We start from the raw sequence: 21,361 nt of genomic DNA, 5'->3' as shown, positions 1-21,361 counted from the left end.
TGTTGGGTTTATCACCATTGAGCAAAATTATAGCTCACATGACTGGCCATATGAGCCACTCTGAAATGAATGACAGCTTGAAATGGCAACAACTGGAGATAGAGCCACCGACAAGCCTGAGGCCGATCGATGAGAGTGACGGGAGGCTATCGATCACCTCCCACAGCAGATGAGCGATCATTAGCCAACGACGGCGCTCAAGGCCCGTGCAGAGCGAGGCACCTGAGAAGATGCCTTAACTAATGACAACGCACTAACCGCCGGCCTGTCACCCAAACTTGAGCTCAGGCTCCAAATTAAACCAGAAACTGATCGCAAAGGGAGCTGGGTAATTAATCTAATTGAATTTGCACCCGCTTTAGAGCTGGAACTGCAGCTAGAGCTTGTCGGTCCCTCACTTAATCACAAATGGCCCTGACAACTTCGGATGATGGATCTGTCACCCTGTGTGGATGGGTGACAGAAATGGACTTGTTCACACTTTCAAGTTCAGAGTTTTCCGATTATAGGAGGACCTGGTGTGTGTGTGTGTGGGGGGAGTATTTTTGGTTTTCTAATGGAAAAAAAAGAATATAATTAACTAATCAGGATATAACACACTAAGGAAGTGGAGGTTCCCCTCCTCGAGTCCTTGGGTCCCCTTTTGGGCTGGAGAGTAAAGTTTACATCTCAGTAGCTTCCTGAGCCCTCTACCAGCGTAGAATACTCCTTCTCCAGGGCCAGCTCCTCAGTTGACATCTCTATTTCTACATAAATGACACTTTGGCTTCAGAAGAGCCACCTGCCTCTCACAGGTCACAGAAAAAGTCTGATGGTGGCATCTTCTAAGTCACTCTCCACCTTATTTGAGACAAGATCTGTCACGAAAGCTGGCGCTCACCAATCTGGCTAGCATGGCTGGCCAGTGAGTTTCAGGGCCCTTCCTGTCTCCCCTGTGCCTGCCAACATGCCTAGCGTTCTTACGTGGGTTCTGGTGGATTGAACTCGGGTCCCATAACTTGCATGGCAGGCATTTTACCCACTGAGCCATCACCTCAGCCTTCCTTACTGCTTTCACAAGAAGAGAAAAAGGAGTGTGCAGAACACCCAGTAAAAAAGTCGCCCCAAGAAAGAAAAAAAAATAGCATGAAGCTTTATTTTTACTATGAATGAAAAAAAAAAAACCAAATTCCCTGTGCCTTGTGGTAGCCGCCAGTCAATCTCACATCATCAGGGCTCTTGGGGCTCTGGTGGCCTTAACATTGTGTTATGGAAGCTGAACAGCAAAAAGTATGACCAGCTGTACAAATATGGGCTGGGGTGTTTTACTCTCCAAACAAGGTTGATTTAACTTTATAAGGCCACGAATATGGTAGCCTGGTAGGGGGGAGTTTGGAGTGGACATTTCTGCCATGACTGTGTAACTCATTCTTGTGCCTCCTCCCTGGTCTTACTTTCTCTATTCACGGGACCAGGGCCATGCATGACAGCAGCTGTGAGGACCCACTGCGGTGTGGCGTTGAGGATTTTTCTCTACTGTTTGCATTAGCAGGCAGGCCTGAGGCAGCTCATCAGGAAGCACATTAAGACATAATTAATAACTTTAAAAACAGTGTCTGGTGGGGACCAGTGCTGAAGAGGGGTTCAGGCTGGCTGCTCATGAATACTGCTAGTAGAAGCCAGGTACAAAACTTGAACCAAGATTTTGTGTGTGTGTGTGGGGGGGGTGTAGGGGGCACTTGAGGGCTGATGAAACAGTGAGGCAGGGCATGCAGTCTTTGCAACAAAGAGGACCCCTTCTGCGGACTGTCCAGACAGTGAGTGCCTGTGGTCACTAGGGACCTGTCAGCGTGACGGTAATATTGCCCAGAGGAACTAACTACAGGACCAAGACGGTGGGAAACAAAGGAAGCCTTTCCTATGGAACAACATTATTTTAATGTAGTCAAACAGACCTCTTGGCATCAATGCTGCTGGCAGTATTAATAGCTCAGATTGACATTTCCATCAGAATGACTCCGGAGCAAGGGCAGCAATGGGAATGGCTGCAGCACTGGAAGGGAGGCAGGGCTGCCTGCAGCTAGGGCTAAGAGGAAGAATCACGATTGTGTATATCTCAGGCCTTAGTTCTCTCAGAATCAAATCCAGGTCCATCCTCTGCTGTTTTCTCATGGGTTCAAGGGAAACCTACTGAGATTCGGAAGGTTGGGGGCAGTGACTAAAGACCCATGGTTTAGAGCCCAACTTACCCGCTGCGGGGTAGGGGGAGATGTGGGTGAGCCCAACAAATCCTGGTTTTCCATCAGATTCCCATAATCTGCCATGTTGCCTTTGAGGGGCAGAGGGGGTGGGACATCAGCCACATCCATTCCCGTCATGCCGTTCAACTCCAGACCTGGAATAAGCAGAAAGAGTTACAATGGAAACAGAAGGCCTCCTGGGCCTCCCCTGTCTTCCCCTCCTTCACAGAAACACTTGCCAAAAGGGCAGAGAAGAAGGCAAAGAGGAGTGCAGAATCCAAAGAGTGGAATTCTCCCCTGGTAGAATGTTCTAGAAAGGAAACTTGAGAGTACCAGTACTCGAAGCTACATATCAATTCACTTTGTAAAACCTACTGTCCATGAGCCTCCTTCTCTTTTGTGGCATCCACACAGTTGGTGTGACAAGGGCTGTGGACAGCTGCCAGACAGGCTCTGTGGTCAGCCTGTCACAGTAGCTACTGGGAGAGCGCAATGGGTCTTGTCCAGTGATGGGGCACACAGCCAGCAACTACCACACACAGTTCCCTCACCAGGGCAATCCTGTGACTGCAGACAGAAAGGGACCAGCAGTTGTTTCCCAGAGCCAAGGGAGGTACAATGGGTTGTGAGTGCAAACAAAAGTGGCCATTTGTAAGGGAGGAGGGATCACTAAGGTAGGCTGATTCCATCAGTTTTTTTGCTGAGACTCTTGGAAAAGATGTTTTATTTTAAACCAAAGAGGAAAACGAACATATTTACTGATGGGTGCTTCTAGAGTTTTCTTAAGTGGTTATCTGATAACAGGGGAATGGCAGGGTGGCTGAGAGGTAAACGTGGAAGACCTCGCATGGAGCTCGGAAAGCAGTGGTCCTCAGGTGCCGACATCGCTGCGATAAAGCGGATGTGACATAACGCTTGTCATTTCATCCTCCTTTAGGGTGCAGGTCTGTGGTGGTGACAGGCTGACAGGGCTGTGCAGCCATCTGTCATCCCTAGTAGAAATTTCTATGCATTAAGGAATAATTCTTTCACTGTACATCCCACTAGACACAGAATTCCAAGGCCCCGGAACACACTGGCCACCCGTGGCTCTCAAGGTTCCTTTCTGAGGCAGGGACTCTGGCCCTGGGTTGGGTCTTGTACTTTCTATTTGCTGAGCTCTGGCACTGAGGGTTAAAACCTTCTTTTTATTTAGACAGAAAAGGGGAGATGATGTGGGATTCCCCTGTATGCTATGAATATGTTTTATTACCATTGGTTAATAAAGAAGCTGCTTTGGCCTATGGCAGGGCAGAGTAAAGCCAGGTAGAAAATCCAAACAGTGATAGAGAAAGAGAGTGGGAGGAGTCTAGGAGATGCCATGTAGCTGCCCAAGAAGCAAGAGGCGACAAACAAAGGGCTTTGTGGTAAAATATAAAATAATAGAAATGGGTTAATTTAAGATGTAAGAGTTAGTTAATAAGAAGCCTGAGCTAATAGGCCAAACAGTGTCGTAATTAATATAGTTTCTGTGTGATTATTCGTGTCCAGGCAGCCAGGAACCAAAGAGCAATCTCCCCTTATAGGTTTCTGTTTGAGTTGCTGAAGTCTAGATTTCCCACCGCAACCCAAGGGACACCCCCCCAGGTGGCAGGTGCTCATCTAACTTTCAGTCTGCTGCTGGGGAGAGGGTCCTGAACAAAGCACCATGGTCAGGGGGACCATAAGGAAAAACATCTTAGGTTCCACTTACTGGATTGAATGCTGAAGCTGAGCTTGGCTCTTGGTGTGACTGGAGGGGGTGTCTGCTGGGAGGACGGTGATGTTGGAGACACAGAGAAGCGCCTTTCAGTTCCAATGACATTGATCACCTGACTCTTGGGTCTTTGGGGCCGCAGGGGACTTATCTGTGTTGAGGTACAGAAAGAACAAAGGGGTGGAACAAAATCCCTCACTGCTTTGGTAGCAGGCAACACCATCCACACCTTGATTTTGGACTTTTAGCTTCTAGAACTGGTAGAGAACAACCTTTCTATCATCTGAGTCACTCACAGTGAAGACAGTACTTTGTTACGGCAACCTGTCCCCACTAACAGAACTTCATACAAATCCTCAACCCAGCCTTTGGGGATGGGCTGGCCTAGAACTTGCTAAGTAACCCAAAGATGATCCTGATTGTCTCCACCTCCCGGAAGCTGGAGTGCCAAGTGTGTACCACCTTGTGGGCGTTTGAGTTGTTGGGTATTGAACTCAAGGCCTCAGGCATGCTAGTCAAGCACTCTGCCCACCAAGCTGTGGCCTGAGTCCTTTATGGGCTACTTGAACACAATATGAAAGTGGAGGAGAGTAGCTGAGAGCCACTTATGTACCTAGTGACAACACCCAGGGATGCTCCCAAAGGACTACAAATGGAACAGAAAGCCAGGCATGGTGGGACATAACTTCAGTTCTAGCACTCAGAAGGCAGAGGCAGGTAGATCTCTGTGAGTTCGAGGCCAGCCTGGTCTACAGGACAGTCAGGGTTACACAGAGAAACCATGAAACAAAACCCCCAAAACAACAACAAAACAAAAACCTAAAAGAATGAACAGAAGTCTAGAGGCCTGGGCAGGAAGGCGGGAGTCCCCTGTTGCCCTTGTTTCGTTTCTTTAAGCTGTGCTATTATCAGGCAGGAGTTCCATTTTTCCTCTTCCTTCTGGCTGTGGGCTTTTGGGCGTATTTGACTTTCCCCCACCTGAGCCCTTTCCCCTGTTTAACATCAGTAAATTTAATTTATATTTTTCTTACAGCTTGGTCTCAGATCTTGCACATCAGGGAACACCAGCAATTACAGAATAGTCTGAGGTAGGATTTATTCAGAAGCACTATTAACCTGGCGGAAAAGCAGGAGAGGAGGCTGTCTCTTAACCTGGCGGAAATGTAGGTGAGGAAGCTGTCTCCTGGAGGGGCCTGGCTCTGGTGGATTCACCTTAATCCTGGGGCATGAGCTGGTTTTGCGAGGGAGAGAATGGCAAGATCCAGAGGGTCTTTATACCTACCTTAGAAGAGAGCCAAAAAACCAGCTCCGACAGGAGCTACTGAAACCAGAAGTAGGGGTGGGGTCCTCGCACAGAAGAGGCCCTCTGATAAATGAGCAGCACCAACCTCAGCTACAACACATCCAAACCATTCTGTAGAGATGGTGTGGGGGCCATGCAGAGCACTGCCCCTTCTCTGTGGAAACGGAGAGTGCCTCCCCCCCCCCCACTTAGCCTTGCTGGGAGAGGTCAGGACTGGCTATAAGTCTGGCTCTCTAGGGAAGAGGCACTTGTGGGCTGGGGAAGCAAATGGGGCAGGACCTTCTCTCACTCTTCCTGCTCCTAACACAAAGCTTCAGGATGATTTCCTGGGGACATGCAAAATGTAGCTTGGAGGCCCAGCTTTGAGAGGCTCAGCTAAAGGTCAGGGTATTGTTAACTATGCAAATCAAGAAGAAAGCTGAGCCAGGGTCCAAAGGCAGGGTTCTGGGAAACACTGCAGAAACCGGGGAGACCAGTGTGTAGATATATTGAGGGGGAGCCGTAGCAACATCAGAGTTCTGGGAACACTAGGGGGCACTAGAGTCAGCATGGACCATGTAGTTGCTTTCCAACGTGACTCCTTCCTAGGTGACCACATAAACATCTGTGTCCAGTAGCCTAGAGGAGGCCTCCACGTGCACAGATGTGCTGTGCACCACACCTGACCAGTGGGTAGGATGCTGTTGTGGCATCCCTGGCCATTCTGAACTGCAGGCACCTACTAATAGCAAAGTCAACCCTCTGTCCTCTGTCCTTGTGTAGCTTCTGTGATCTGAGAGGTCCACATGGTGTTACACCTGGCCTTGTCACTAGCAGGTGTTGTCCCAGGAGTGCAGTCATCACTGAGAAGGACAGACATTCTACTGTGATGGCTCAGCAGCAGCTGTGTCCTTGGATTTGTCCTCACATGATTCAACAGGGGTCCTTCCGGCTGCTGGGATCAACTTTCCTGGGGCCCAGTTTTAATATCTTAAATCAGAGCTTAACCAAGAATGACTGCAGAGCCATGCAGTAACCGGGACTCTGAGTAAGTATTTCAAAGAAGGAAGCGGAGCCAACCAGTTAGGATGCTGTGGGATCAGAGAGGAGATCTTGGCTCGTGAGGGTGCCGGAGGCACAGCTAGCTAGAGTAATGGGCAGAAATTGCCAAGTGGCTCACTAGAACCTCTCATGTACTGTCCGGTGCCCAGACATTTAATGCCAGCCTTGACCGGTGCTTCCTGGGCCCTATGCCCTTGGCCACCAGTGTCTGCACAAAGACACCAGAGCCCAGCTCCAGTGAGGGCACCTGTCCACAAGCCAGGGAGCCAACGGCCTTCCTGAGCCATGCCACAGCTCTGGCACCTACTCTGCTTTCTAACTTGAGTCAAGCAGGCAGCATGACTGTTGTTGATGCTGGAATGTTCCCTGACATGTTTTCACATGACTTGTTAAGAACTGTGCCTGACTGGGCCATGGTGGCACATGCCTTTCGTCCCAGTACGCGGGAGGCAGAGGCAGGCAGATCTCTGTGAGTTAGAAACCAGCCTGGTCTACAGAGTGAGTTCCAGGACAGGCTCCAAAGTTATACAGAGAAACCCTGTTTTGAAAAACAGAACACAAAACAAAACATGTGCCTGGTTCAGAATTTGGTGAAATGTCCTTAATCATAGCCAAAATGGTGCTGTGGCCCAGGGAGACATGTTCTGGCCACTCACAGGTCAAGCGCTATCCATGTCTCTCTCTCTCTGAAACACTCTCTGCCTCGTTTCTCCACTTAGACCCTAAACACTACGGAGTGCCTCCGAGGGGCCTCGGTCTAAGACTCGTCTTAGAGCATGCTTACTTTGGACTTGACTTATTTTGCTTTGTGTATGCATGCATGTATGCTGGTGTGTATCCACACATGCCATGGCACATGCATGGAGGTTCAGGGCAACTCGTGGGAGTCAGTTTTCTTCTACCACATGCATTCTGGGGATCACACTGAGATCAGCAAGTCCGGGCCATCTCGCCGGCTCCACACTGAGCAGATTACAACCCTCAGGCAGTGACTACAGTTTAAGAATGCCAGTCAGTCGGGAAGGTGTAGAGGGGACATTTGCTACCAGTGAGCAATGATTTGTGAAAGCAGCGTGCTTCTGTTCTCTGAGGTGCTAGGACATCAGAGGGCACCAAGTCCAACAGAGCTATGAAGAGCCTAGACACGTGAGGTGCCTGCAGGGAACTGACCTATCCGGCCCCTCTGAAAGAGGATGAAGGCCAAGACAGCATGTGTCCTGGAAGAAGAAGACAGCTCTGCTCTGCGTCTCTGACTGTCGGGCTATTTGAGGTCAGAGGTGAGAAGACCTCAGGCTTTTAAGTTGCAATTTTTTTTTGTGTGTGTGAAAATTCAATAAAATCCATCTGACAGTCCCCTCAGTTAGATGCAGATTTGGGTGGAACCCAGGTACCCCTGCAGAGCTACTCCATTCCCCAGTTAAATTACCGTTTCGGAAAGGATCACAGCCTCAGACTGCTGCAGGGAGCTGTCAGCGGGCTTGAATTCCTTATCAAATATCTCTTGGTGTTTGCTGTTCCTTTTCTCCTTTTTCTTGTCCTTCTTCTCCTTATCTGGATCGTCCCTGTCCAGCTTGTCCTGGGACCTGGAATGCATCTTCTTCGGCAGCAGAGGCTCTAGAGCAAACCTAGAAGAAACAGGCATCTGAATCAGTGTCGTTACCGGGCAGTTACCGCTCGTTACCCGGGAGAGGTTTGTGAAGTCAGGCACTATGCACCAGGCTTCGGTATCCACAGACTTCCACAAGGGAAGGAATGGTTCAGAGCGAGAGGCAGCAGAGACCTTTAGATGCAGTGTGGCACACTAGGAATGATGTCACAACAAAGTACTGGGCTGGCGAGTCAGAGGGTTAGCTGCTGGCATTGCAATCCCAAAAACCTGAGCTTGATCCACAGAACCCACATGAGAAACCCAAATGTGGTGGCGTGAGCCTGTTTCTGGGTTTGCTTCCTAGTCAGTCTACCTGAATCAGTAAGCTACAGGCCAATAAGAGACCCTGTCTAAAAAAAAAAAAAAAAAAAAAAAAAAAAGCAAAGAAACAATGTAGATAGATCCTGAGTAACAACACTTGGTCAGGTCAGCCTCCATGTGTGCTTGTACACAGGCACACATACAAGATACATGCATGAACACATATGTACCCCACATACATAAATGTACATATATCTATTGGAGATAAAAATCACAGTGTGAAAACCCTGCTATTCACCTGTGGCTCCTTCCAATCTAACAGAGCTGTGTGATGGGATTCCTGGATGTGATGGTGTTGAATCTGAGCACTGATTACCAATGGCCATTAACATCACCAAGAGAGAGAAAATCAGCTCAGATGTGCCTCTGGAGGGAAGAGCCTATAGCTGCCTATGAGGTTAGCTGGCCCCAAATCAAACCTGAATTACACCAGACCTCTAGAGTCAACTCCCAATATATTGTTAGTAGGGAGGGCAGACACTCATCAGACAGCACCCACACCCTAGGGCACAAAATCAATACGATCCACTCAGTGCAGACACGGAAAGGTAAGCAATCCGGAGTTTTCAACAAATTACAAGAAAAATGACAGCTTTTAAACAGTGGATAGAGAGACTTAAGGAGATAATATCAGCCAAGGGCAAGGTGAGGGCTTCACTTAGTCTAGTTTCAAACAAACTATATATATATAGTGAGGTAGGGCAGGGAGCTGGTGCCTTGCGTGAAGCTCTTCGGCATCCGTGAGAACCTGAGCTCGAATCCACAGCACCCCCATGAGGAGGGGTGTGGTGCTGCCCACCTGTAAACTCAGCACTCCAACAAGGAGATGGGAGCAGACACAGGAGAATACCCAGGACTGTAGGGGTAGCTAATCTGGTGTACATAACAATGAACAAGAAGCCTCAAACCTGGTGGAAGATGAGGACCAACAGGTAAGTACACACACACACACAAAGATAGAAATAATAAGAAAAAAGATGTATATGAAATGAGAAATAGATATCAATATTTGGTGATTAGGGATTCATGTCAGTATTTTATGTGATGGTAAAGTACACAGCTATACTTTGTAAAACTGTTTTCATTTAGAAACTGACATGGAAATATCAACGGATTACATGATATGAAGTTTAAGACTTACTACAGAATGACGTTGGGGGTAGGTACAGATGGAAATAAGATCGGAAGGAGTTTTTAATGTTAAGGTTGACTGCTGGGGTAAGACACCCCATGATACTATCTACTCCACACTCTGCATGCCCCCAAATTTCCCAAAATAAAAATTCAATGAAAGCATTAAAAACAACTGGTGATGTACATATCAACTCTTGACTTTGGCCATGAAGGTTGTGGTGGTTGAATGAGAAAAGTCCCCCACAGGCTCATGCATTTAAACACGTGATCCCCAGTAGGCGGTGCTGTTTGCAGAAGTTATAGAACCTTTAGGAGGTGGAGTCTTGTGGGAGGAAGTGTGCCACTGGGACCAGGCTTTGATGAATTATGGCCTTGACCCACTACCCACTTGCTATTCTCTGTCTCCTTCCTAAGTGCAATGTGATCAGTCTCCCGCCTGTACTGTCATGCTCTCCTTCCTGTTATCACACACCTCCCTCCCCAGGATGGCCTCTATCTTTCTACAGCTGTGAGCCAACATAACCCTTCTTTCTTAAGTTACCTTTGTCAGGGTATTTTATCACAGCAACAGGGAAGTAACTAATACAAAAGCATTCTGACCTATCTATCTATCTATCTATCTATCTATCTATCTATCTATCTATCTACCTACCTACCTACCTACCTATCTATCTACCATTGTCTACCTACCTACTGATCGATCGATCTATCTATCTATCTATCTATCTATCTATCTATCTATCTATCTTCTATCTATCTATCTATCTATCTATCTATCTATCTATCTATAATCTATCATCTATATATATCAACAAATCAACATTCATGAGGCATGAAGTATTATGTCTAAAATATTAGAAGCAACAATAAAAAATGTTATCACTGTATTCCAGGTTTTCTGAACTTGAAACAATTTAAGTAGGCAAAAGGAGGATATGCGGCCCCCTCTGAACCCTAGGAGGAGGGTCTATCCTTGTGTGTGTTCAAGAAATTCCAAAGCGACAAGTGGTTGTACATTTCTTTGCCTTAGGAAGGACCACTGTAGCCAGAATGAACTTTATTCTGCTTGTAATCTATGCCATTGGAGATCAAGCTTCATTTTGTCCACATTAGTCAGACAACAAAGCATGCCAACCCAAGAACGAACACAACTCTGGACTCTAATAGAGATACTTCCCAGTTAAAGGTTGAACAAACGCCTCCTGGGTGAGCCGACTGTAATACACCACTCCATCTAAAACCTCTCCATCAATTTCCACGTAACCCCTGTGTTCCCAGGAATATAAAAACCCTCTCCTAACTAGCCTGGGGATTCTCTTGAAGGGAAGCTGCATTAAATTTCTCTAGCTATCTTGTTCCAAGTGACAGACACACATGATTTAAGTACCTCTAAGTGGAGAATTTCCATATGGGTTTGGCCTAAATATCAGACACAGATAAAAAAAATACTGTTACGGAAAGAACATAGGTAGATTTTACAGTTCTTCACCGGGCATGTCAAATGCTGGCAGGAAAGGGTGCTTAGAACTGAGCTGTCCCTGATATTCCTGGATGGCAGTGACTACATACCACAGAGGCCAGGAGCCTTCAGGATTGACAACTGAATAGGTGAGGATAAACCGAGGAAAACTCAATGTCCACAAGTTCTTTACTGACCTGAAGACTGTATGTGATATCTTTTCCTTTTTACATAGTAAGACATTGTTAGATGGACTGGCACTGAAAAACAACAGTTAAACACAAACCTCAAGGTGGTCTTTGCAACAGTCTGAGCTAATGTCCGAGCCACACTGAGGGTTCATGAGTGTTACCCTAGCCTGTAAACTGGAAAGTTCCTGCCTGCTTTCAGTTCCTAGGAGAGGGTCTTCAAGATGGTCTTGCAGAACTAAGGCAGCCACATCCTCCGCTGCGGGAAGGGGACAGGGTAATAAGCTCAGTGGAATAGGGAAGAGTGGCTGCTGCCGTGGGGTCTGAACGAGGGGGCTGCAAGGCATGGTCTGAAGGTGTGAGAAGAGGTCTAGGGACGGGTGTTTGTACAACAGTATAAGTGTATGAACATACTTACACACTTAAAGGTGCTTCTCTTTCATTTTTACCATCTATTTATCTGGTATGTATATGTGTGTGCATGTAAACCACTGCATCCATGTAGTTAGAGGACAACTTGCTGGAATTAGCTCTCTCTTTGCACACGTGGGTCCCGAGGGTCAGACTTAGGTCAGGCTTGGTAGCAAGCGCCTTTACCTGCTAAGATACCTTGCCCACCCTTAAAGGTGGTTTTTATGATGCAATTGACTACAATAAAAAAGGAGGGGGAATAATATGATTTCTATTCTTCAGAGTAGTCTAATACAGTAGGTGACTTTTTAAAGTAGGGAAGTTTTTCATAGAAGAAGTATTTAAAGAAAAAGAATTTCTATTTAAAAAGTAATAAATCTGGGACTGGAGAGATGGCTCAGCACTTAAGGGCCTGTGGTGTTCTTGCAGAGGACTTTGTGTGTGTGTTCAAATCCAGCGCTCACATGGTGGCTTATTACCATCTGCAACTCCAGTTCCAGAGACTCTGAAGTCTTTTTCTGGTCTCTGTGGGTACCAGGCATTCATGTAGTGGACATACACACATGTAGGCAAACACTCATATACATAAAACAAAAACATCTATTTTTTAGCAACAAATAGAAATAATCTCTCTCTCTCTCTCTCTCTCTCTCTCTCTCTCTCTCTCTCTCTCTCTCTTCTCGCTCTCTCTCTCAAAAAGTGAGCTAGCTAATCATATAAGTCTGGCTGTGACAATTGACATGGGTAGTGGAAGAGCTGGAGTTTTAAGGTTTGGCAGACAGCGCTTTGACAATGCCACCCAGAGCAAGATGTTTCACATAACATACAGCCTCTGATGTGCTATCGGGTACCACAAGTCAAGTGTCTCGGAGTGTCTCAGTTTCCAAAACAGCACGTCCAGGGGTGCTAAGCAACCCCAGGCTACTGGTGGCATCCCATGAGATGCCCAGCCTTCCTGCTAAGCCCACTTACCCATCAGAGCCTGGCCTGGAAGGGGTGCTGTCAGAGGAGAGGGAGGAGACGGAGGCCACAGACAGAGGTCGGGAGGATGATGGCATGGTGAAGGATCGCACCATGGAGCGTGGACGGCTGCCTCTCCTGTCGTCCAGACCCGAGGGCTGGGAGAGGAAGAAAACATGTTAACACCCAGGCCACTGTGGACAGAGTCCTGTGTTGGAGCAACCTCAGCAGTGTGGGATCCAGACCTATGATGTGGGCCCACACTTCATACACCATTTCCTTTGTTGTTCTGAGCTAAGGGGGAAACTGAAGACTATTTCAACATCTCTTGAGGTCTGACTCAACTTTTATTTTAAGTAGAATTTTCTTCTCAAAGACACATCAACCTGTCCTACAGCGGTGATACTCACCAGGAAGTTTCATGCCGAAGGCATCAAGAGTGTGACTATAGAATGTGTAAGATCTGTGTATGACCTCTGCTGAACTGCACAGTAACACCAGAGCCGAATGTCCAGACTTGCAGGGCTGTATTGGTTCAAAGGCCTCACTACAGAGGGCACCTCCCCACCCAAGGGAGACCTTCTCCATTGAGTGATGCAGAGAAGCCTGGGTTAGGCTGTGGGGTCTCTCTTTCCCACAAGAGGACCAATGACACATTCCAGAAAACAGTTGCAAGGTGGCATTTTCTGGTCTCTCTTCCATAACTTGCTGTACGTTACCCAAGAAGCCCAATGCCAACGGGCTACAACATGTATCTACATCTAATTAGGTAGGAAACACTAGTGTACCTGGGCCTGGAGCCAGATGTTGGCACATCTGGACCACAGCTGTTTCACAAATACTTTCCTTGGGTTGGCAGAAATCACATTTCTATGCCGCATCAGCCTCCCTACCCCACCCCAGGATGCTGGCAGGTCACACAGTCAATCATCTACAGGACGGTTGATTTATATGACTGTCTCAGCCCTTGGAGGTAGCAAAGTGTTGATTACATATTTTTTAAGGACTCTGCTGAAATTATCTTGCTGTGCTATGGTGGCACCAAGGTGCCCATGGATGACGCAGAAAGGAACATGGCTGTCTGTCAATAAAACTTTATTTGTGAAATAGGAGGTGAGCCCTGGCACAGTCTGAATGGTGGGTTGTTTCAGGTAAGAAGATGGGTGGAGGATAGAGAGCAGAGACAAGCAAGGTGTCCTGGCCTCACCAGGCTTTAGGAAGAGAACAAGAGGGACAATAAACAAAAAAAGGTTTCATGTGTGTGGGAGCAAAAGCAGATGCCCTCGAACACTGTGGGCAGCAAAGGCTTCAGTTGTTTCCATTCCAGGAGTCTCTGGGAGTCTGTTCTGTGTTCATCCAAGAAGCAGTGTCTCCTTGGACCTCCAGAATCGACAAAATAGATGCAGAGGAGCAAGCAGGAGAGGCGCTGGCATTCCATAGTCAGAGAGTGTCTAGAGCGTCCCTTTCTGGGGCTTAGGCTGGCTCAGAAACATTGACAAAATGGCTTATGTCCTTTCTGTGTGTTTTTTTTTTATTTAAAAGCCCATCCTTTTGGAAAGAGGATGATATAATATTGCTTTTCAAAGTATTCTGAGATGCCTGTAGGTTTCCAAAGTAGGTAAGAAAGGCACCTCCCACACTGCCTATATGACCACATTCTTCACAGAAGGACAGGCTGCAGCCTGTGCCATTGTCTACCCAGAACTACTGGCTTCAGAGTCTCATTCTGGGCCCCAGGAGGGAGTGGGACTCAGGAAGTTGCTATCTGCATAGTAGTACCCATGGGTGCAAATCCTCCCTGAATTCTGTCTCCTGAAAGTCTTATTGTCCCTGGCTGGGATGTCTAGCCCCACCAAGAGAAGCATGGCATCTGGAGAAGGTGATGCAGAAATTGTTTGTCTTGAGTCAAGGATGTGTGCCAAGGTACCAGGGAAACCTGTCTGAAAAAAGACCCTCATAGCTTCGCTAAGTCCCTCTCCCCACACACTATTGCTACCTTCCTGCCCTAGCTTTCTGTTTTGACTTGTACTTGATGGCAAGCATTCTCCATGATATTTCATAGCAGAGGAGGGATGTAAAAAGTGCCAGGCAAGACCACTAGGTTTCTTTAATTGTGGAAGATGCATTAAATAGAAACAAACAGAATTAAACAGAAAGCTTTGCACATAGTTAAAAAAAACTTGGAGCCTAAACAACTGTTTAATTCCTAGAAAATTTCAGAGCAACATGGAACTCTGGAAGAGCTGCTTTGTGACAGACACACCCACAAACTTTTGCCACTCAACTCTGCTTGTGACAAGCTGCGGGCTCCAAGCTATCAAGCACCGCTCAAGGATTGTGACTTGCAGAAGGGTCCTCCAGGGCAGCAGGGCCGGCCAGGCACCTGCATGCTGAGCTGTTTACCTGCAGTGGCTCCCACTGGGCTGTCAGGCCAGGCTCTCATCTGCTGGTTTACACAACAGAGCCAGGGATGATTTTCTTCTGTCCTGTTGTGTCTATGACAAAGCACTGGCCCTGGGTGTGGAGAGGTAGGCTCCACTGTGAGCCGTGCTCAGTGGGGGCGTGTCTGTAAGAGCACAGCTGCAGGGCTCCTTGCACTGCTGGAAACCAAAGCTGACCATCTGCCCCGCCTCTGACTCCAGTCCTAGTCCAGGAACTTCCCAGGAACTCATCACCTGAGCCATTCTGCTTCAGGTCCTGAGCACAGTCTGCTGTCCCTGCTCATGGCTCTTGGAGGCTGCTTGTCTTTCCAGGACCAGCCTTTTGTGCTCGTCTGTCACAGGTATGCCTCTGTCTGCACTGGCTCCAGCCTGCCACTCAAATCCCTGCCTGCTCCCAGCCGGGATCATTCCTACCTCCTCCAACAGCCAAGTCTTTAACAACAATTTAGAATACCAGTAACCCATCTCTTGTTCCTTCCTGGCCATGGTGTGTGTGTGTGTGTGTGTGTGTGTGTGTGTGTGTGTGTGTGTGCTGACGGATGAATATGCATGTGGAGGACAACCTCAGGTAAATTTCTCAGGTGCTGTCCACCTTGCATTATGCGGATCTACAAGCGCAGACAGAACTGGCCACTGAGTTTCAGGGCCTGCACGTCTCTCTCTGCCTTCCAAGCACTGGGATTACATGTGTGGGCCGTCATACCTATTTTATTGTTTTATTTTGTTTCACATGAATTTTGGGGATTGAACTTTGGTCCTAACGCTGCAAGGAAAGCTTGCTACTAATAAAGCTATCTTCTGTAGCCCACTGGCCATGTTTGTTTGTTGTTTAAGACAGGGCTTTTCTCTGTAGCTCTTGCTGTCCTGGAACTCATTCTGTAGACCAGGCTGGCCTTGAACTCACAGAGATCTACCTGCTTCTGCCTCCCGAGTGCTGAGATTAAAGGTGTGTGCCACATTTCAACCTCATGCTAGGCATCGCCTCACCCCACCTCTGCTTTGGGACACCGTGAGCGCTATTGCCTGAGGGTTATACAGCTTTCCGTGTACAGCAGGTCTGCAGGCATGAGCTCTGTAACCCAACTGAGTCCCCAAGTACCTCTGGGAAATTTCCACATGACCTTGAGGGACTGGGAGGCAGACAGACAGACAGGGAAAAGGACCACAGTTAGGTAATAAAGGTGGTAAACTTTCCCAAACTGGGTTATTCCTCATTCACTTGACCTGAGTCAAAAGCCTGGCAGTTTAAAACAATGGTCTGGTAGGCTTTATCTCCCGCCAGCAGGCCTTCTGTTGACTCAGCAAGTTGAAGGCCTGATCAGGACACAACAGTTGTGGGTCAAACAACCATCAAACTTACCACTCCTAAATTGGGGGAGGAAAACTCTTCGGAGACCTAAAAGACCCTCCAGCTCTGGAGCCGAAGAGCCCGGATTTTTCAGCTTCCTGACTCCTACCTGCTCTGCGGAGGGTCTTTTCCTCTGTGTGTCGGCTGCGTGTGTGTTTCCTCAACCCCGACAAATGCCTTTCTTTAGCTGCCCTTTGCGGTGTTCAGGATTTCTCCTCTGCTACCTGTCACACTCTAGATGCCCCCACATACACACTTTTAACTCTCTAACCGGCCCTGCCAAGACCCCTGGACTGCATTAGCATCCACACCAGACTCCTTAGACAAGATGAGCAAGGTATGTGGTAACTGACAAGTCTCCTAAAATGGGCCGATGAGAGGCTGTGGTCCCTGACACCCCATTTCCTAGCAGGCATGACAGAGGCCTCAGTCCCGCTGCTCCAATGGGACGCTCCTCTCCTGGGACCTGGCCACTCACCATAGTCCTGACACCGTATTGCTTTTCCACTTTTTCCTTCAGTTGCTTGAAGCAGGCTTCCATGCGCTCGTGGAACGGCCTCAGGGCCTCGGTGACTTTGTCTCCATGAATCCTGATCCCTTCAGCCAAAAATGGAATCTGAAAAAAAAGAAAAGGAAAGAAAAACAAAATCACAGGTTGGCGGCCCTGACTTGGGGGAACAGTCTAGACTGAGCAATACACAGCAGGAGGAAGTAACAGCAGGCTGGCTGCACCTGCTTTTGTTCCCAAATCAGAGTGACTGGTTAAACTCATCAGCAGGCAGGTCGCCCTCCACCCCCAGAGAAAGAAATGTTTAAATAAGAACTGTTTGGGTCTTGAGGGGACCATAACGAGGGTGGAGCTCCCCACATGATGGGTGCTCTGTTACTTGACAGGGGTGGACTTAACATCAGTGTTTCTCCCTGGAGTCTGGGGACAGATGTGCTTTGAACGTGCTCACATGTGCCTTGTTCTGGTAGCGAGAGGTCACGGCAGAGCCCATTCATCAGCTGAGAAGATTGTATTTATAGGCAATTGAGAAGCCTGCCCCAAACATAACAATCCAATTAGAGGTGATCTATCGTCCTGACGGATATTCTGACTTGGAAAGAAAAACTAAATTTATTCTCCCTCAAAACCAAAAATAATCGCTTCTCTGCCGACACGACTGTCACAAGGGATCCACGCCAACACTTCACTTCCGCAGAAATGATGCTGACCTTTAAAATTGCCACGTGAGACATTTTCCTTCTCTCGGTGGCAGAGACCCCTGGAGCGGTTGCGGCCAGAGGGTGGGCAAGGGAGCAGGCTCCATTCTGTCCCTGAACTCTGCTCCCCCCCTGGTACCCAGACTGGAAGTTAGTCAGTCTTCAATGCAATCAAGCTAAGAGGCTTCCTCTTAATAATTTATAATTAAATAAAGATACTGATTAAAAACTGATTTTCCTAATAAGACAGAATACCAATGCGAACCAGCATATTTATTAGTAAGAGGGATAATAAGTGCACAATTGAGTTTCATGTGAACAAACTCAAGGAATCTTAGCAAGATGAATCAACTCATGATCTGTTTCTGCTTCCTTTTATAGCACACAGCTGCTGCCTCTCTTGTACTCCAGGAAAGGGGGGGCACGATGTATCCCCATATTCAAAGCACCCAGCCTGCTCAGAAGGCACTGATAGAAAAGTTTGTTTTGCTGATATTTGGACCTAAATCCATTATTCTGTGGTAACTATCCAGTTATCACAAAAGACCCGTGTGTAGTTGAACCTTCAGAACAAGGTGTTTTCATAGTTCCCTATGGATTCTTCATGCAGATGGCAGCTTCCCCAGGGCTTGTTGTCATGTGCCCAGGGCCAGCCTAAGAAATGCTTACTGCCAGGCTTTCTCTTCCTGAGTTCTGACTGGGGGGTAACGACACAATAACGTCGGGACAACTTTGGGTGGCAAGGCAAATATGTTGTCTGAGGAAGAGGGGAGGCGAGCAGGTGTGGGAAGGCTGTCTCCAGGCGAAGCCATAGTCACAGGCAAAGCCATAGTCACTGTAGACACTAAGAGCAATTCTGATTTAGAATGGCTGTTTCAAATGTGCAAAATACAATCTAACCATCCTGTGTTTGGTGGTGGAGGTGGTGATAGTTGCCAGGTGGCAAAAGTATTCTTTGTATCAAAGAGGATACTTGATGGATGAGAAAGCTGAGACCCTTGTTTGCACTGGGATTGCTGGAACCTGTGGCTTGGCAGGCGAGACTTAAGAGGTGAGAGATTACACAGCTCTCAGGCATCCCTGACACTGGGCAGATAAAGCCTTCTCATGGGATAGGATTTGGCCCCTGCTTCTCCGTCTATTTGGAGCTGAGCTGCAGCTGTGATCCTAAATGAAAGGAAATAAAAAGCCATTCCGTGCAGCTCTGTCCAACAAACGAGGTGCTTAATACACGGAGGGAAGCCAGAGACCTCGGGCCTGAAACGGTCTTTCGAGGCCCTTTTGTTCCACATGTTCAAAATATCTCCAGCATGCAGATTCCTAACTCCATTCAGGATTGCCACACAATTGCCATTAGACCCAGAAACTATGCCCCACAGTTTGAGTCGCTATGCGTACCCCTGGAATCTGCTATTTCTAAAGAGCCTCAGACTCTGGAAGAGGTGTGTGTGTGGGGGGGGGCTTTCCCAGTCACACCTCCAGAGTTCAAAGTGAAACCTTCGACCCTTTCTCAATAGTGCTCTCCTCAAGCACCGTATCATGTGTGCCCTGACGAGGTCCAAGTCCTGCCAGCAGCAGGGAACAGCTTTGTTCACCGCGCTGAGGGCGCTGGCCCCTGCAGAAAGGGCGGTGCTTATTGTTGGCTGGGAATGATGAGTAAGCTTACTCTCTCATCTTTGCATGTTTCAAAGAAAATAAGTATGCTGCATAGTCGCTCAACAGGAGAAGGCGTGGCCTTGTCTTTGGACACTCTGCAGGTGTGTCAGAGGAAAGTGAGAGGCAAGCCTTTGAGGGAGCAGTTCCTGACTGAGAATCCACTGTGAAATCTGCAGGGGCAGCCTGCATCATGCCCAGTCTTTCAGCTGGCGAGGCCAGGTCATCACTGTCCTCGTCTTCAGAATCGTGAAGCAGAACTAAGGAGCACCTGAGGTTGACCGGCCAATCTTATCAGTACTGTAGGTCATGGAGGCATGCTTGTCTACGGCCTGTGAGGTAACACTGCCAGCAAGCCCTGGGACTCCTCCTAGGAGAAATCCTGCTCTGCCTAGATAGAATTTTGGGAAAAACTCAAACTGAATAAACTAATGAGCAAAACGAGAACAAGGCTAACTATAAAGCTCTCATTTTTTTAATGAACATACAACTCAATTACTGATACGAAGATATCAAAACTCTTGCAAATGAGAGCAAAATCGCAGGTAATGTTGTGAATATGTATTTTTCCCTTTGCTCTTTCATTTAATGAAGTCGCTAGAAAACAGATTCTTTCAACTTTACCATGCGCTGCTTTAAAATTCATCTTTTAATATAGTTATTAGGGGCGATGACATGATGTGGGCATAAAGTCTCTCTCTGGGGAACAAATTATTTTCCTCTGTATGACTTGAAACTCATAAAATCCAATTTGCTGTAAAAGCTTACAGGGGGAAAAAATCAATAGAACTTCTACAGACCAAACTAGTTTTTGTGTTATAGCATTCTGGGGGTATTTTGAGTTCTGTTGCCCCCTTGGTTTCTAGGGCCTCAAATGGAATCATCCAAAATTTAAACTCTTTCCCATGTTTTCTTTTTAAAATAAAGTCACAGGGCTTCTATGAACGTGACTTACATTCTGAGTGAAGAAACCACTATTGACCAATAGTGTTCCTCCCTTGGTGTTCAGAGGGACCTTATCCTGCCACAAAAACAATTCCAAGGGCAACCAGACCTCAAGAGACATATAAAAAAAGGATCAAAACATCTTTTTCTCAAGTAATTCCCTTAAAAATGCATAGGGCTGCACAAACATAAAAATGTTCACGATATAAAAAAAGAAAATAATAACAAGTCTTGGTGAAGATGCAGAAACTTGTATTCTAGCTGTTTGCTGTATAGGATGACTCAACCACTGCAGATAAGTTTGGTAACTGGTGAAAACCTCAGACCTAGATGGTACGAGCTACAGAAAATCTAGCCTCCAGGATATGCAGAGACCAGAAAGCAGAGAGACGACAGGTGTTTGTGGACGCATGTTCATTGCGTCATTAGTCACACCGGTCACAAGGTGACGCAACCCAAATGCTCACCGACAGAGGAACGGGTAAACTGTGGCATAGCCACACAGCAGAATAATTATTTAGCTTTACAAAGATATTCTAACATAAGCGACAACACGGATGAAACTTGAAGTCGTTATGTGGACTGAAATAAGACACACCAAAGAACCAATCATCCTCAGTTCTACTGACAAGAGTGTCTTAAGACACCAGGTTCACACAGACAGAAAGTAGAAGGGCAGATGCCAGAAGCTGAGGGAAGAAGGGACTGGGGAGCACAATTACAGCTGGTGCATGTGTGTGTGCGTGCGTGCGTGTGTGTGTGTGTGTGTGTGTGTGGCACTTACTGTGAAAATCCAGTCATCTTACATATCTGAATGCAAATTTTGAAGACTTCTATCTTGGTTGCAAACTACACCTCAGACCCACATCCTAAGTGGCCTCTGTGCTGGTGACAGAAATGTCACAAGGATGAGACTCTTTTAGGAGTCAGTATAGAATGCCAGAAAGATCTCCTAGGAGGGGCAGCTCTGTGCTGAGTCTGGTGTCCTTAGGCCCACTTAAGAGACTAGGGCCAGGCTTAGCCATGCATGTGGCCTGGTTACCTGTCCAATTCTAGCAAAAGTTGGCTAGCTCTCCATGTCTGCAGTTTGTGTATATCCCTAACTCCAGCACAGGCTGGCCCACTCCTACCTTCTGCAGTCTGGCTAGTGGGGCTGCATGTGATGAAGATCATGTACCCTACCCGTCATGTCCTTCCTGCCAATGTGAGGAGATTCGTAGCAAGTCGCTCCAATGGCAGAGCAAACATAGTTGGACTACGTGTAGAATACCCAGCCCAGGGGCTCCAGGAGGCACAGACACCAGAGAACTACAAGGGGCCCTCTGGAGTACCCTCCTTTTGAAGTAGAC

General features: G+C 47.4%; 1 protein-coding gene across 2 annotated transcripts in view; it reads right to left on the bottom strand.

Annotated features, from left to right (window-relative positions):
- Window positions 1-21,361, bottom strand: part of Dock1 (dedicator of cytokinesis 1) — a 496,042-nt gene that overhangs the window by 3,156 nt on the left and 471,525 nt on the right. For both annotated transcript variants that reach the window (XM_075972578.1, XM_075972577.1), the window contains exons 47-51: window positions 16,687-16,824; window positions 12,432-12,577; window positions 7,725-7,923; window positions 3,952-4,105; window positions 2,229-2,374 (exon numbers count right to left, since the gene is read on the bottom strand). In XM_075972578.1, coding sequence (XP_075828693.1) covers window positions 2,229-2,374; window positions 3,952-4,105; window positions 7,725-7,923; window positions 12,432-12,577; window positions 16,687-16,824 — 783 coding nt within the window. The remainder of the gene's footprint in view (window positions 1-2,228; window positions 2,375-3,951; window positions 4,106-7,724; window positions 7,924-12,431; window positions 12,578-16,686; window positions 16,825-21,361) is intronic.

The sequence above is a fragment of the Microtus pennsylvanicus genome, chromosome 5 (assembly GCF_037038515.1).
Source record: "Microtus pennsylvanicus isolate mMicPen1 chromosome 5, mMicPen1.hap1, whole genome shotgun sequence".
Lineage (NCBI taxonomy): Eukaryota > Metazoa > Chordata > Mammalia > Rodentia > Cricetidae > Microtus > Microtus pennsylvanicus.
This window is presented reverse-complemented; position numbering and strand designations above follow the sequence as displayed.